At 35.9% G+C, this 17,937-nt stretch overlaps 1 protein-coding gene across 3 annotated transcripts in view; it reads left to right on the top strand.

Moving 5' to 3' along the window:
* Positions 1-17,937, top strand: part of STX17 (syntaxin 17) — a 78,163-nt gene that overhangs the window by 7,051 nt on the left and 53,175 nt on the right. For all 3 annotated transcript variants that reach the window (XM_066256653.1, XM_066256651.1, XM_066256652.1), the window contains exons 2-3: positions 6,242-6,425; positions 15,545-15,610. In XM_066256653.1, coding sequence (XP_066112750.1) covers positions 6,303-6,425; positions 15,545-15,610 — 189 coding nt within the window. In that variant the 5' untranslated portion in view covers positions 6,242-6,302. The remainder of the gene's footprint in view (positions 1-6,241; positions 6,426-15,544; positions 15,611-17,937) is intronic.

The raw sequence follows: 17,937 nt of genomic DNA, 5'->3' as shown, positions 1-17,937 counted from the left end.
GGTTGCGGGTGGCTAGAGCCAATCACAGCTGTCCTCCGGGACAACACCAAATTTTTATTGGATAATGAGTAATGTACACGGGTCATTGTGAGGTCAGGAAGTAAACTTTCCTCCTTTTAATCAAGTAGTCAGCTAACTAATTGCAGAAACCCTTTTGACGAAGAAGATGGCTAAAAGAAAAAAAGATGAGGAGTATCATACTTTTCAGCAGGAATGGAGAGAGAAATTCGCCTTTGTGGAGAGAGCAGATTCTGCAGTGTGTCTAATATGCAATAATAAAATTGCATCGATGAAACGGTCAAATATAAAGCGGCACTTCCACACACACCATACTACATTTTCATCGAAATATCCAGTGGGGTACAGCAGAAGGAAATCATGTCAAGAGCTACTGTGCAGAGTGCAAGCTAGTCAACAGCAACTCTGTTTCGACCCAACAAGGTGACTGGAATTTGGCTAGCTTTGCTGGTGCTTTAGCAATTGTGAGAAATGGAAAGCCATTCACAGATGGGGAGTATGCCAAAACATTCATGCTTCATGTTGCCAATGAACTTTTTGATGATTTTTTGGATAAAGACAAGATAAATGAATAAAAGACACGCCTCTGTCAGCAAGAACTGTTCACAATCGTACCATCATAATGGCAATCAAATTGAGGCAACACAAGTGAAGGACATAAATGCAGCACCATTCTTTTCTCTCGCTTTGGATGAGTGAACAGACGTAAGCCATTTATCCCAGTTCAGCGTGATTATGCTATTGGTGACACACTACATGAGGAAAGTCTTGCTGTTTTGTCTGAAAGAGACAACAAAGGGGAGGATTTATTCAAGTCTTTCACTGAGTTCGCTAAAGAAAAAAATCTACAGATGGATAAACTTAATTCGGTGTGTACTGATGGTGCTCCGTGCATGGTGGGGAAAAACAGAATTCATAGCGCTTTTTTGTGAACATGAAAAGAGACCCATCCTAAGTTTTCACTGCATCCTACATCAGGAGGTGCTTTGTGCTCAGATGTGTGGCGAGCAGCTTGGTGAGGTGATGTCGCTGGTCATTTGAGTGGTGGTCAACTTTATTGTTGCCCGAGCTTTAAATGATCACCAGTTTAAAACACTGCTGGGTGAAGTTGGGAATAATTATCCTGGTCTGCTTCTGCACAGCAATGTGCGTTGGTTGTCAAGAGGGAAGGTGCTCAGCCATTTTGTGGCTTGTCTGAGTGAAATTCGGACTTTTCTTGAAATGAAAAACGTCGAGCATCCTGAGTTAGCTAACACTGAATGGCTCCTGAAGTTCTACTATCTCATGGACATGACTGAACATCTGAACCAGCTCAATGTGAAAATGCAAGGCATTGGAAATACAGTCGTATCCCTTCAACAAATAGTGTTTGCATTTGAAAACAAGCTGGAACTCTTCATCACTGACATTGAAACAGGTCGTTTACTACACTTTGAAAAACTGGGAGAGTTTAAAGATGCATGCACAGCAAGTGACCCTGCTCAACATCTTGATCTCCAGCAGCTAGCAGGCTTCACATCTAATCTCTTGCAGTCATTCAAAGCGCGCTTTGGAGAATTTTGTGAGCGCACTCGTCTTTTTAAGTTCATCACCCATCCACATGAGTGTGCAGTGGACAGCGCCGACCTGAGTTACATCCCCGGTGTCTCCATTAGAGATTTTGAGCTACAAGCTGCTGACCTGAAGGCCTCAGACATGTGGTGAATAAGTTCAAGTCACTGAATGAAGATTTGAAAAGACTTGCACAACAGCAAGCAGAGTTGGCGAGCAAACACAAGTGGGGAAAAATGAAAAGACTTCAACCCGTGGACCAGCTGATTGTCAAAACTTGGCACGCACTTCCCATCACGTACCACACACTGCAGAGTGTGAGTATTGCCGTACTGACAATGTTTGGCTCTACGTATGCATGTGAGCACTCTTTCTCACATCTAAAGAATGTTAAGACCAACCTACGATCACGTTTAACAGATGGAAGTCTCAACGCCTGCATGAAGCTTAACCTCACCACATATCAACCAGACTACAAAGCCATCAGCAAAACTATGCAGCACCAGAAGTCAGATTAATGGTAAGAAGTACTTTATTCATCATTGGTTAGCAACAGCATAACAACATTATTAAAAAGAATTCAGAGACTTATTGTACTTTAAAAGTGTTGGTCTTACATAAAATGCACACATTTACTTGTATTTAGTGTTAAACATATTGTATGGCTCTCACAGAATTACATTTTAAAATATGTGGTGTTCATGGCTCTCTCAGCCAAAAAGGTTCACAACCCCTGTTATACAAGCTGGCAATTCATGAGAGAAAAAATACAAATGGCTAATAAACCAATCCCATTAGTGATTTAAGAATTGAAAAGTAAAATAATTTTAGGCACCATTTTTGTCACCATCAAATGTCCAAGTATTGGTTTCAGTGTGGATAAGTGGACATTTCAATATGTTGCTAGTGGGAATGTAAATAGGCACAATTTTTGGGAGGATGTTTAGTATCAAAAGTCCTAAAAAATGTGTATACCTACTAAATATTTTTCCAGGTATTTGAAGAAATAATTTTAGATAGTAGGTTGGCTTATGTGTAAGGAGAGTGATTACACTGTGGCATAGTTGATAATGGTGGAAAATTAGAAATAACCTAAGTAGCCAATCATAAGTAATTAGTTAAATTATGGAACATCTATGTCAAGTAACGCGATTTGTTATAAAAGATGTGTTGTAGAAAAACTAATTTAAATGACAATACAGTATTTTTATTATACTTAATCAGCTTATTCAAAATAAATTCTTTCTTTGTTCATTCATTCATTTACCCAGTAACTGTATACTTTATACTTCATTATATTGATGCTCCTTGCCATTACACTCCTTTGGATTTATTTTCTTTATTATTAAAGTATACATTTTAGTAGTTCTTTTAATAATAGGCTTAGTAATAAACTCAGACTCTGTATGTCTGAAAATTATTATTTTGTCTTCACTTCTAAATAATAATTTCCCTGTGTAGATACCAACTCCCTCAGCGCTTTGAAGATATTCCTGTCTTTTGAGGTCTTGCTTTGATGAACAGTTTACTGCTTTGTTGATTTAGTTTATTTGTCTTTTATCTTTAGTTTGCTTTTTAAGATTTTTCTCCTTGTCCTTGATGTTCTTCAATTTCCCTTCCATGTGTTCAGGTAAATTTGGTGGGGTGTTTTTTGTTTTAATTTTTGTTTGTTTGTTTAATGCTACTTGGGGCTTTATGCATTTTCGATTTGAGGTCCTACGCCTTAATTCTCAGCATGTTCTCTTTGAATAATTCCTTTTCACCACTTATTCTTTCCTTATGGGACTCCTGTTTGTTGCTAAACTTCTCATTTTATCCTTTATGTCCCTTATTATTTTTAAATATTTTGTACCTCTTTCTTCCTTTGTGTTCTGACCGACATCTTACAAACAAACATCTATCTTCAGCTACAGAGTTTACTGTTTAACCCATCTTTTGAGGTTTTTGAATAGAATTTTTTAAGTAGACTTCTTAGATTGACCTGTTAACTGCTTTATAACATTATCAACATTATCTAATTTTTAAAAATTCTATTCCTTCCTTTATATATTTGAATATTTTAAAATATACCTATTTTAGTGGGGGGGTTTAGATTAATTTATTATATGAAGTCCCTTAGCTGTGAATTTTTCTGTTTTGTTGTGTCTGAGGGCTAACCCTTTAGGCAGTTAACTTCTCCATGTGTCTCCAATTCCCACTCACTACTGTAGGACTCATTCTTGGTGTCTAGAGATTTTTCCATTTTTGCTTTTGAGCTCACATCAAACATAAAATCCAAATTACAAGTAAATAAGATAGTCTGAATAACCAGCACTTCAAAATTTTCAACTTTGAAAGAAAGAGAAACAGAACATTATTTAGAATAATAGTTCTTAATGTTTCTGGAGTGATAGATCTCTTTGATAATCTAATGAAAGCAATGGATCTGTCCTCCAAAAGAACTCAAAATGCATTCACAATTTTTTATAAAGATTCAGTGATTCCACAAAATCTTTTTATGAACCCCTATCTGTTTGCACCCTGGTCTAAGACATTAGAGCCCAGTGGGATTAACATGGTCAATTTAATTTTAAAAAATATAGAAGAAGTTATGGCTAATGGGATGGTATGGAACCATAGTGCACAACAGTGGTTTTCAGTCTTGGTTAAGCAGTGGAGTCCTTTATATAAAATCTAATAAACTCAAATTTATGAGATAGACATAAATAAATTCTCTCCAGTTGGAGCGGCTGTGGGGTGCTGGAGCCTATCCCTACTCTCGTACCTCAAAGGCATATCCTTGGACTTTCTGGAACACTGATAGAAAACTACTGGTGAATTAGAGCATTTGCTTGTACTAAGGAATACTGGCTTCTTATTCCAGCTGTCACTGGTTATTTGTATTGGTTGTAGACAATGCTAATCACTTTGCAAGAAAGGGAAGAGACGGTTTAAAGGACATAAATAAGAGTTTAATACTATGTTATATTTAAAGTATATAATTACATAGACACATTATGATGACATTATAAATGAAGTGTGATACAAGCATAGATGTTAAGAATGAAATATTTTCTTTGAATTTTACCATTTGACACCTTTTTCAGAAGGTTATTTAATGTCTGAGATACATTGGGAAATGAAAACTTGGGCAGTATACATCTAGCTTTTTTAAAAAAGGTATTTACGGCCCTGGCCGGTTGGCTCAGTGGTAGAGTGTCGGCCTGGCGTGCAGAAGTCCCAGGTTCGATTCCCGGCCAGGGCACACAGGAGAAGCGCCCATCTGCTTCTCCACCCCTCCCCCTCTCCTTCCTCTCTGTCTCTCTCTTCCCCTCCCGCAGCGAGGCTCCATTGGAGCAAAGATGGCCCGGGCGCTGGGGATGGCTCCTTGGCCTCTGCCCCAGGCGCTAGAGTGGCTCTGGTCACAACAGAGCGACGCCCGGGAGGGGCAGAGCGTCGCCCCCTGGTGGGCGTGCCGGGTGGATCCCGGTCGGGCGCATGCGGGAGTCTGTCTGACTGTCTCTCCCCGTTTCCAGCTTCAGAAAAATACAAAAAAAAAAAAAAAAAAAAAAAAAAAAGGGTATTTACATACACATATACAAAGACCTGGAAAGACAAAATGGAAAAAGTATTTGACTTTGGGAAAGCAGATGATTATTGATTTTATTTTATTCTTTGTTTTATATTTTCTAAGCATTCTAAAAGAAATATATGTTACATTTGAACAGAGAAAAAGGTTTTTTAAAAAATAAGTCAGTGCAAATCAAAACTACAATGAGATACCACCTCACACCTGTTAGATTAGCTAGTATCAACAAGACAGGTAATAACAAGTGTTGAAAAGGCTGTGGAGAAAAAGGAACCCTTATCTACTGTTGGTAGGAATGTAAAGTAGTACAACCATTATGGAAGAAAGTATGGTGATTCCTCAAAAAATTAAAAATAGAACTACCATATGACGCAGCAATCACTCTACTGGGTATAAGCCCAATACTCAAAAACACTGGTACGTAAAGACACATGCAGCCCCGTGTTCATCGCAGCATTGTTCACAGTGACCAAGACATGGAAACAACCAAAAAGCCCTTCAATAGATGACTGGATACAGAAGATGTGGTGTGTGTGTGTGTATGTGTGTGTGTGTGTGTGTGTATACACATACACACCCACGCTATGGAATACTACTCAGCCATAAGAAATTGATGACATAGGATCATTTATGACAACATGGATGGACCTTGATAACATTGTACTGAGTGAAATAAGTAAATCAGAAAAAACTAAGAACTATATGGTTCCATACATAGGTGGGACACATCTCAGTTGGACATAGATAAGAGTGCAGTGGTTACCAGGGGGGAAGGGACGGGAGGAGAGGTGAGGATGAGGGGATGGAAGGGGCACAAAGAAAACCAAATAGAAGGTGACGGAAGACAATTTGTCTTTGGGTGATGGGTATACAACATAATCAAATGTCAAAATAACCTGGAGATGTTTTCACTGAATCTATGTACCCTAATTAATCAATGTCACCCCATTAAAATTAATAAAATTAAAAAAAAACAAGTCACTGAAGTTTAGCATTAAGTTGAATATGTATTTAGAATCAATTTATAAAATTATCCAATACTTGGCTTGTAAAAATAATAGGAACTCATTTAAAAACATTCTTAAATAAATATTTCCATTTTAGGTTTTCTACTTGAGTGGAGAAGACTGTTATTGCAAGTAGAAGTAACACAACATTTTTTAGGATGTCTGAAGATGAAGAAAAAGTGAAATTACGCCGACTTGAACCAGCTATTCAAAAATTCATTAAAATAGTAATCCCAACAGACCTGGAGAGGTTAAGAAAGCACCAGATAAATATTGAGAAGGTAAGTTTTTTCATTTCTATCACAAGAAAACAGTTACATATTCTGATTTATATTTGTTGCACATTTTAGCTAAATTCAGAATGTTAAGAGATTGTTAAAACATTTAGCTTCTGTTGATTTAGCAACATTATTCTTTTATCGTTTTGTTGTTCTACAAATACATCTCATTCCTTTTTTAGGATGGGATATAATAATAAAATCTGCATCGTTTTGGTAGTACATACTAACATATTAAGCAGTTAATTAAAATACAAACATTTTGATAGTGCACTAAAATGTGAAGGTGCCAAGCTTTGGCTAAGGGGCCTGCCTTAATTTCATTCACCTCACGGCAAGTGTTTTTGAACTTTGAGTGTGTCTCAATCAGTAGTAACTCTTAACCTCTTCAGGTGCATATAGATTAAAGAGGCAAATCACTGTGTGATGTGAGGGAATTTCCCAACTTCACTGCCTCCCTTTGAGGAAAGCCCCAAATTAAGGAATATTGTCTAGAGCAGGGGTCCCCAAACTTTTTACACAGGGAGCCAGTTCACTGTCCCTCAGACCATTGGAGGGCCGGACTATAAAAAAAAAAACTATGAACAAATCTCTATGCACAGTGCACATATCTTATTTTAAAGTAAAAAAACAAAACGGGAACAAATAAAATATTTAAAATAAAGAACAAGTAAATTTAAATTAACAAACTGACCAGTGTTTCAATGGGAACTATGCTCCTCTCACTGACCACCAATGAAAGAGGTGCCCCTTCCAGAAGTGCGGTGGGGGCCGGATAAATGGCCTTAGGGGGCCGATTGCGGCCCGTGGGCCATAGTTTGAGGACCCCTGGTCTAGAGGTCAGTTTAGGAGATAAGCAAGGGACTATGATGGAGGTTGAATAGACTCAGGACTGGCCCGTGTCTGGTGAAATGATAGTGGCATTTATGAGACTATGAGGTTTATTGAGTATTAAACATTGATTTTAATAGGTTATATTGTCTTATTTGCTGTGAGGCAGGTCAGTGGTATTTGCTCCTTCAAAAGCACCTCCCCCAGTGTAAATTTTAAGTTGTGTGGCCCTCTATTGATTGGGATATGGGGGGTGGATAAGCCTTTTTGTATAAACAATATATATCACCCTCAACTGACGACCTTATACAAGTAAGAAGAATGTCAACATTTTCTTCCATAGGTACCATCTATCTTCTTAGTATATAAGTATTTTTAAAAATTATAAAAATTATAGAAAACTGCTTATTTTCTATATTATGATGAAAATTTCCAAACAAATAAGTTCTCCAAAATTCAAGATTAATATTTTGTCATCCCTTCATTTCTTTCTTCTTTATCCGTAAACAGTAAGTACTGTGACTTTTAAAATATTTCCATTGATTTGAGAGAGAGAGAGAAAGAGAAAAGCATCAACTCGTTGTTCTGCTTAGCTGTGCAGTCATTAGTTGCTCCTTGTATAATATGTGCCCTGATTGGGGATTGAACCTGTGACCTTGGCATGCTGGGACAGTGCTCTATCCATTGAGCATCCCTACTAGGCCACTGTGACTTTTAAGCAGGGGTCGGGAACCGTTTTGGCTGAGAGAGCCATGAACGCCACATATTTTAATATGTAATTCCGTAAGTACCATACAATGACATGTGTACATTACACATTATCCAATAAAAATTTGGTGTTGTCCGGAGGACAGCTGTGATTGGCTCCAGCCACCCGCAACCATGAACATGAGCGGTAGGAAATGAATGGATTGTAATACATGAGAATGTTTTATATTTTTAACGTTATTATTTTTTCTATTAAAGATTTGTCTGCTAGCCAGATGCAGCCATCAAAAGAGCTACATCTGGCTCGCGAGCCATAGGTTCCCGACCCCTGCTTTTAAGGATGGGGGAGTTATCTAGTAAACCAGTTATTCTGGTCACAAGTAGAAACAAATTAAAGGGTTCCATGGTTTGATTGATGAGCAATGCTGATTCTTTTAGTACTATATAACATTATAGAACTAGAGTTGTTTACTTTTGATTGATCACATTGGGTGGGAGGTTTGATAAGATGCATTTCAAAGTCCTGAGCTCATTTTGAAGTGTTTGGTTACAAAGATGACAAGAATCTGGCAGAATTTATTCTGAAAGGCAGAAATAAGTAGACTGTGATTTACTGAGACCGTTTTTCCCCTTTATTGTCTTATTTTACATTTGAGGTTTGGCATGTTTTAGACTTTTTTTTTACACTGATTTTACATGAAGGGGCCTACAGTCATTACCCTCAGAGATTAACCATGTGTACCATCCGGTCATCAGGGGAAAAGTCAGAATCCTGAGAGAAAGGTGGGTAGGGATAGGAATGGGTCTATTATCGATTTGATTAGTTGTATCAGACTTTATAAGAAGATTATTTTAGAGTTATATTGATATTTCTTTACCAGAACAGTGTTCTTTTGACTTTTTGTGAAATTTTTACTTATTGTTAAAATGTTAGACTATATCAGAATAACAATGATTTACAATATAGATGACGTTGTCTTAAGCTAAGCAGTTAAACTCATACCGATCTCTGTTTTATTCCGTATTTTTGATCATTATGCTGTCTCTAGGATTTCTAGTTTAGTTTTGAAAGTGATTTTGTATCTATATAAGATTGAATAGCATATTTTAGTAGATAGTTTATAGCAGTGTAAAAATATTTAAAAGCAGCACTGTTCACTGTGGACAAAAGAGTTAAGAACTAATTTTGGACTTCAGGTGTCTAATGGTGCTTCACTTTCAAAAAGGCATATTCTTCCTGGGGCACGAATGTAGAAAGATAAAATATTCATTATGTTAGGCATCAGTCATCCAATATGAATTTAAAAGTCAGACTGAAGGGAAATTGAAGGTAAGCCTTAGTGGAGTGATTCTGCAACATCTGAAAACAAAGAGAGTAGTGTGTTGTGGACACCTGGGACTATATTCCATAGGTCCTTCAGCATTACATTTTATTACACATGATAGACTTGATTAGAATGCAATCCTGAAATCTGTGTTAGCATTCAGCTTTCTTGGTAAAGTAAGATAGACCTAAGCATAGTTAATGGGAACAATAAGGTAGTAAGCTTGAAGCATAATTTTTTTTGTTGCATATTTTAAGAGTTTGAGGAAAAACTTATTGTGTAGCATGTAGTTAGTATATGGTTAGAGTACAAGTGGCAGGACTTCCCAAAATAGTGTATGAAATAAAATAGGGGTCCTTTGGTTTTGCTTTTATTTTTAATCTAATAGTTATGGAGACAGCCTAGGGCTACACTGGCACCCCAAAAGTCATTGAAGACCCAGGTTCTTTTTAACTGGCTGTTCGATCCTCCTGTTTCTGTCTTGTATGTAAAATGGGAGCTCCAGCTCTGACTCTCACGTCCATATTCCAGCATAGGTGAAATAAGCAGAATAATATTTTTATGTGTTCTTTTTTCTTTCAGTATTCTCTCTCTCTCTCTCTCTCTCTCTCTCTCTCTCCTTTGTTTCACCATGCAATATCATATCATCTCTCTGTGGTGGGACAGTATTATTTTTTTAAGTTTTCTTCTGCTTCCTTGTCTGTTTTTCTTGTTTCCCTTTTAAAAAAAATTTCTTTCCTTTTATTTTACTCTTTTCCCTCTCTTCCTCCCTTCTCTTTCCCTTTCTTTTTCCTTCCTTCTTTTTTTTTGGTGGTAACCTGCAGAATTACAGGCTTTCTTGGCTAGCTGTTGATATTTAAGAGTACTAATCAAAAGGTATGTGTCTAGCAGGGTAGCAGTGGGGGCCTTGTTACCTGGGAGGATGAATAGGTGAGGATCTATTTTAATGGGGAACCACCATGTACTCTTCTGGAGTGGGGTCTTCTGTGGTGACAGGGGCAGTGCAGTTGCTTGGGCCTGGGGAGAGGGCCTCTGGTAGACTACCTGTTCCTTACATAAACTTCAACCAGTCCTTCTGCTTTTAGCGCCACTGAATACATATGCCTGATTACTGGGTAGGTGGTACCCCTGGTTACTGAGTCTTTCTGAAGTAGTGCTGTGCTTGTTAGCTTGCTTCTTACTGCCTCTCTCCTCCACCCTCCACCTCCCACCCCTCCTGCAGCCTTAGGTTTCAGCTTTCTCTAGTCAGGTAGGTTAGTTGCAGCATATCCATACTCTTCAGCTTCCAAAATTTTGTTAAAATTTCTTGTCACTGATATCTTCTGTTGTATTCTTATTATTCTTGTGAACTTATACCTTTGAAAGTTCTTTACTGTCGTTTTAGTTGGGTTTTGGACAAGAGCAGAAATGAATGTTTCAATCTGCCAGGTGTCCTGATAAGGGAAATTATGTATTACAAGAAATAAATATAGGTTAGCTTTTCAAAACTGTTGGTGTTTGTTATTTGCTTGTACTGTTAGCACTGAAAATGACATAAAAATTTGGTTTCTAATTCTTAAGAAGTTTACAGTCCAATTTAGGAAATAAGATAGGAAATATTTAGAACAGATAGGAAATATTTAGAGAATGATAAGAGGCAACATATAATTAGATGTGAAAATGAGTAGCATGGACTATTCAGGAAGTATGAAGCCTGAACTATATGGTACAAAATCAGACAAAGTCAATCTTATTGATTGATTTGTTTTTATTGATTTGTTTTTTAACTTGTAATTACAACAAAAACCTTTTCAATTTCTCTTTTTAGTCTGAGGTTGTTTATTTCAATATTTTAACCACATTTCTCCCCCCCCCTTTTTCTTTTTTTCTAACAGAACCCTGATTCAGGTTGCCTTCTCTGTTTCTCTGAGGATCGGAAAGCCTCAGCAGAGGTGGTGAATGAGAGAGAGTCTAACGGGGCTAATTTCATTCTTGTCAGTATTTGATGAGCAGTGAACAATAGACATACCCTGTAATTCTGGCTAATGAGACTTGAGGGGAAAGGCCTGTTTGAGACATTGAAATTTCTGAAAAATATTTTTCTACTGTTATGAAGATATATGAGAGAGGAGACAATCCCTGCTTCTACTGGCCTTGTGTATCCCTGTTGTATCTTGAACTACAGCCAGTAGGAGACAAGTCTTAGGACAGATCTCTGTTGAAGATAGTAAAGCTGAAAGAATTTGGATGCTTGATGACTTTCTAAGCTATTGAACTAAACCACCTTGGAATTATCCTACTTCTGGGCTCCTTCTTATGTGAGATAGTTCCAATTATGAAAGCCATTTAAAAAATTTGAGTTTTTTGTTATTTGCCTTCAAAAGCATCTGATTGCTTCAAGTTATAGCACTGTTTTAAGCTATCTCTGGAGTGCTGCTGCATAAATAGGCAATACAAAATAATACTTTGTAAAAACAGTGCAGTTTAGATATGCTTGTCATTGGCCCCAACTTAACTAACTGTTTAAGGAGTTCTTATAATTTTTTTCACATATATTAAATAACTTTGAGTTTCTTCACCTCCAAATATTTAATAATGTAACCTAATTTAGATACAAAATTGTGTAGCAAGCAGTAGGAAATCTGAACTATTTTATTCCTTCTCTCTTAGAATTTTATTGTTATAAAAGATAAGGTCATTTAGTTCAGTCTCTATCGAAGACACTAATATCTTCTACAGTTGACTTGACAAGTGAGCAAATAATAACAAAAGTAATAGCTTTTGTTTTTATTTATTGAGTGCTATGTTAGGGGGTTTTATATATATCATGTCATTTAATCCTCACAACATCCTTCTAGATGGGCTGTATTTTTTACTTCCTTCTTTAGGTTGAGACTTAGAGTAGTTAAATTACTTTCTTGAGATCACTATGTTAGTAAATGTGTTAAACTTCTAATGTCATGCTTGAAACATAGCATTATCTTAATGAAAGTGTGTTGAATGAATGAATATATGTATGCATGTATACAGCCTAAGATTACATCAATTGTTTTAGAAGCTACTTTTTATTTCTGGATTTTTTATTTTGTAGTCAACTAAATAAAACCCATAGGACTTTTTTATATGAACTTCAGCTGTTGAACCAGACAACACCTATTTCTTATACTTGTATAATTGCTCTTTTTAATTTAAATGTTAGTCTACATTTGTCATTGTTACATTTCTTCTTACTCTGTGGAATTGTGATCTTTCATCTATGTAATTATTCCTCCTAGTTTATGTTATCTGAAAATTTGGTAATTATACATTCTTTGTTTTCAAGGCATTGATGAAAGATGTTGGACAGAAAGGGGACAGCACTGTGATATACTGTCACCATTTTTTAAAATTCTCTTAAGCCATCTTTATGATAATCTGGTATAGAATTTTCTCAAAGATTTACAGTCTGCAGTGTTTTAAAGATACTTTCTTTTGCAAAAATTGGGTCAATATTTGCTGGTCTGTAGGAGCCTTTACAATTCTTTGTGGTTCCTTATAAATAAGCAAAAGTGTTTCTGTGATCACATTTGCAAAGTCTTTTGGCTCATTCAGATGTAATTTCTCTGGGCCTGTTCACTTGAACTCTAGCTTTGTTCTTGCTCTTTCTTGGTTTACGTTTTCCCCTTAAATCCGGTTTATTGTATAATAGAATGGTCTATTTTTAGGATCATTTTCCTCAATGAGGAGGAGAGATGGAAAAAATAGAGAGTTGAATACTTTTTCTTTCTCTCCTACACCTATTAGCAATATCCACAACATTTATCCACTTTTTTGTTAAAATCTCAATTTACTTAATTAGTGTAGAACATGGGCTGATTAATTTCATTCCCAGTCAGATATAAACATACCATCTCCACACAACACTGTGTAGTGAGTGGACCTTGAGGTTCACAGATTTAGTATTTACCAATTTAACTATTCAGGGAAAAGCTGCAAATGCCCATGATCTTTAGAGTTGTAAAAGTAAAATTAAAATCTTCTTCATAGGGTTATTGTGAGGATTAAGATATGTGGAAAAACTCCTGACTACAAGATTGATATTTGGAAATGGGTTACTTAAGTAAATTAGCCTACTCACAAACTCAGCATTGGCACTGTGCAGTTAATAGCGTCTAAAGCTTTAGGAGATTCACAGCATTCCTGGGATATATCCTTTGTGTTTGTTTGGGGTTTTATATTTTTGATATTTGGTAGGCACTGTGAGGTGAATCACTTTAACCTATACCATGGGACAGGTATTATTATTTTTCTTCATTACATGAGTAATTCTCAACATCCCATCCTAATAACTTTTGATATCCTTGTATTTTAATTCCATTATTTCTATTATGTGTTGATTTTTATGATTGCATATCATTTTTTGCATGATGGTAATTGTTTACAAACATTGTATACAAACATTGTATACTTTGATGGGTACAATATTTAAAATAGCCTTTGTATTTTTCAGCTTTATTCTGAGACAATTTATTTGAGAACAATTTGATCTTTTTAAAGTTTTCTTTTACACTTGCTTGTATAGGATCAGAACAGCCTTTAGGGCTAATTCTTCACCATAAAGGGCAATACCTTAGTATTCTACATGATGTCCAGTGTATATTGCAAGGTTTTTCCATTCCAACTTATGGTCACATGAACTGTTTCTGGCCTTGTGTGATCTTTGTGGATGAGTTCATCCCTTCCTTTTAAGTGGTTCTTTTTCTGACCTCAGGTAGTTTCCACGTGTGCAGGTGATTTGTACTGACTGAGACTTGACGAGAAAACCGTACAGCTCTCTGGAGTGCTCTCTCGGTATACTCTGCTCTCACTGCAGCTCTCTCCTCTCTCCTCTCTGATGTTCGGCCCATGAATTCTAGCTGCTCCCTGAATTCTTAACTCTGTTTCCTTAATATTAATGTTTTTAAAGATATCATGGCAGGTTAGTATTAATACATATAAAAGTGGCTTTTTTTTGGTATTTTTCCAAAGTGAGAACCGAGGGTGAGGGGGGGGGGGGTGGAGGCAATCAGACAGACTCCCACATGCGCCCTACAGGGATCCACCCGGGATGCCCACCAGGGGGCGATCTGCCCACATGGGTGTTGCTCCCATGCAACGGGAGCCATTCTAACACCTGAGGCAGAGGCCATGGAACCATCCTCAGCGCCTGGGCCAACTTAGCTCCATTGGAGCCTCGGCTGCAGGAGGGGAAGAGAGAAATAGAAAGGAGAGAGTAAAGGGTGGAGAAGCAGATGGGCGCTTCTCTTGTGTGCCCTGGCCGGGAATTGAACCTGAGACTTCCACACACTGGGCCAATGCTCTACCACTGAGCTAGCTGACTAGGGCTCAAGAGTTTTTATTTTTTATTGCTGTATTATTCACTACAAAATTTAAAGACTATACAGAATAAGGAATATAAAAATGCCATTGAAATTTTTTTAGAGCTCTACTTTTATAACCTATTATGTTTTCCATGCATACATGGGGCATTTTCATATGTCCTTTCAGATATTTTTAGATTTATTTATTTTTTTGATATATACAAAAAATGTGCTTAATGTCATTATTTACACCAGCTGACATGTTAATTATTTGGTTTTTTTATGTCAGCCAAAAATATGTGATGTTTGGTGTTGATGCTTCTATTCTGTAAAGTATTCTGCTATAATGTTATCACATTTTGCTATAGTTCCTGTCAAATGGAACCGTTTTCATTATCATGCTTATAAAGGTTCTTAGATGAAATTCTGAAAGCTAAACATTGCTCTGGCAAAAACTGAAACGTATATTAAATGTTCACTCTCATTTTATAAACTTTCCATTTGCAATGTTGCTTTTTCTCAAAATCAGATTTTAATTTTTAATACTTGACACTATCATTGACAAAATCTTTTCTGTATAGTAAGAATATCTGATGAATGCTATTAAACTTATTTTTCACATACTTTTACATTCTCATTCTTTACAATTGCAAACTCTTTGGAGATAAAAAATAGACAAAGTTCATACTCTCAATAAAATAAGGAGTATCTAGGAATTTCTGTGTGTTTTATCATTTACCATTTACCAGAATTTTGTATGTAATGTTTTTGAAAACTTCCTTTTAGTACAGTCTTTGGAGAGTTAACTATCATTACTAAGTCACTGACATTTTTGCTGGTATGTTTAAGTTTAGGGAGGTGACTGGGGATTTTGTGGTAACTAGAAATAATCACTTTAGTGATTAAAAAAGTGAGTATCTTTTCCTTCTCTTTTCTGTAGTATCAGAGATGCAGAATCTGGGACAAGTTGCATGAAGAGCATATCAATGCAGGACGTACAGTTCAGGTAAGGCTGTTTCTAATCAATATGAAAAAGATGGGCTTCAGAAAATTCTGCTAAAATGAATACCTGGTGGCTAAATCCTTTTATACATATTTGTAACTATTTCTTAAGGATTTATTTTTGCTAGGAATTACTGAATTAAACGTCATATATATTGTTAAGATTTTGGTTCATATTACCAAAATTTTCTCCAGAAATTATATATCTACTTACATTCTCATGATCATGGCATTTTCCAAAAACCTTACCAATATTAATATTACCCATTTCTCAAATTTTTGCTAATTAATAGATTAAAATAATTTTATTTTTTATTTGTTTAATCTGGATTTTTTTCTTTTATTGCTTTGAAGTGTGAATGGTTTTGTTCATATGCACCTTGGATGGTAATATTTCTTTTGTAAATTATTCCTGCCCCTTGCATGTATTAATTATGTTGTCTTTTGTAAGAGTTCCTTATAATTTATTGATCTTCTGCCTATAATACTGTTGAATTAATATAGTGTTGTAATTATTCTTTGCTAGTTATTGGCTTTTTGATAAATAAAATTTAATTATTTAAAATTAATTTTTTAAAATCACATACTTACATACTTAAAAGCCAAATAAAATTAAAAGACTTATAAAACCCTACCCTTATCTATCTCCAAGTCCTACTTGGAAGAAACCACTTTTAATCCTTTGGGTCATTTTCCCTGGCTTTAGCTCTTTATTCCTAAATACCATGTGTAGACTGGTTTTCTTAACCAGGTTTAGGTATGATTTCTTCCCTTCTTGCCATAATAGGTGGAGACCTAGCTTTCTACCTTGCTCCTTCCCCTTATATAATTACATAAAACTTTTGGTTAAATTAGTTACTGGCATCTCATTATTTGAATATAAAGATATAGTTTCTTGCTCAGCCTAATTAGTGAAATAAAGTATACCATTGTGATATTTTGAAGTTAATAATTGCCTTATTATTTTTAATTGCCCAGCTTCCTGTATATTTGTAGTTTTTTTCCCTAAATGCTGCACATCTCTGCCACATACTAGCAATAATATTTCGTATGCTCAACGCATCACTTCTATTCTTTATCCTGAAGACTCTCTCCTGAAGCCCTTCTTTCCTCATTTCCAGTCTGGACTCACTCATGGTTTGTTGCGCAGATGATATTCTGGAGCTTCCTGAGCTGCTCCTCAGTGTTGGGTCCCTGTTTGCCTTGACATCATGTCTTCCTCAATTTTTGGTTTATTCTACTGTTTTGTCTGAGTACATTTTTCAGTAGCTCTGTAAATAAGGGAACCTTGGAGGTAAAATTTTAAGTTATTACCTAACTGAAAAATACCTTTATTATCCCCTCATTTGTGATTGCTAATTTTAATAGAGAATTCTAGTTAAAAATTATTTTCAGTTATGAAGGTATTCTAGGCTTTCTAGTTTTGTATTGCTTTTAAAAATGTTTATATCATACTTCAATACTATAGTAATCAAAACAGCATGGTACTAACATAAAAAAATATATAGATCAATGGAACAAAAGAATAAAAAGCCCACAGATATATGGTCAATTAATATTTGACAAAGGAGGGAAGAACATAAAATGGGGTAAAGACAGTCTAGTCTATTCAATAAATTATATTGGGAAAATTGGACAGATACATGCAAAAAAAGAATTAAACTAGACAACCTTCTTATACCATATAAAAACATAACTGATATATAAAACTTGAAACCATAAAACTCCTAGAAGAAAACATAGGCAGTAAAACCTCTGACATTTCTCTTAGCAATATTTTTTCTGAAATATCTCCTCAGGCAAGGGAAACAAAAGAAAAAATAAATAGGACTACATCAGACTAAAAGTTTTTGCACAGTAAAGGAAACCATCAACAAAACAAAAAAACAGCCTACTGAATGGGAGAAGATGTTTGCCAATGATACATCCAATAAGGAGTTAATATCCAAATTTTTCTAAAGAACTATACAATTTAACACTGAACAAACAAACAATCCAATTAAAAAATGGGCAGAGGACCTGAAGACGCTTCTCCAAAGAGGACATACAGATGGCCAGTAGACATATGAAAAGATGCTCAACATCATTAATCATCAGAGAAATGCACATCAACACCACGGTAACATAACCTCATACCTGTCAAAAATGGTCATTATCAATAAATTAACAAATGTTGGCAAGGATGTGGAGAAAAGGGAACCATTGTGCACTGTTGGTGGGAATACAAATTGGTTCAGCCACTGTAGAAAACAGTATAGAGGGTCCTCGAAAAATTAAAAATGGAACTGCCTTATGACCCAGAAATTCGCCTTCTGGAAATAAACCCAAGAC

Source organism: Saccopteryx bilineata, chromosome 2 (genome assembly GCF_036850765.1).
Source record: "Saccopteryx bilineata isolate mSacBil1 chromosome 2, mSacBil1_pri_phased_curated, whole genome shotgun sequence".
Lineage (NCBI taxonomy): Eukaryota > Metazoa > Chordata > Mammalia > Chiroptera > Emballonuridae > Saccopteryx > Saccopteryx bilineata.
The sequence above is the reverse complement of the archived record's forward strand: the minus strand, read 5'-3'. Positions and strand labels throughout refer to the sequence as shown.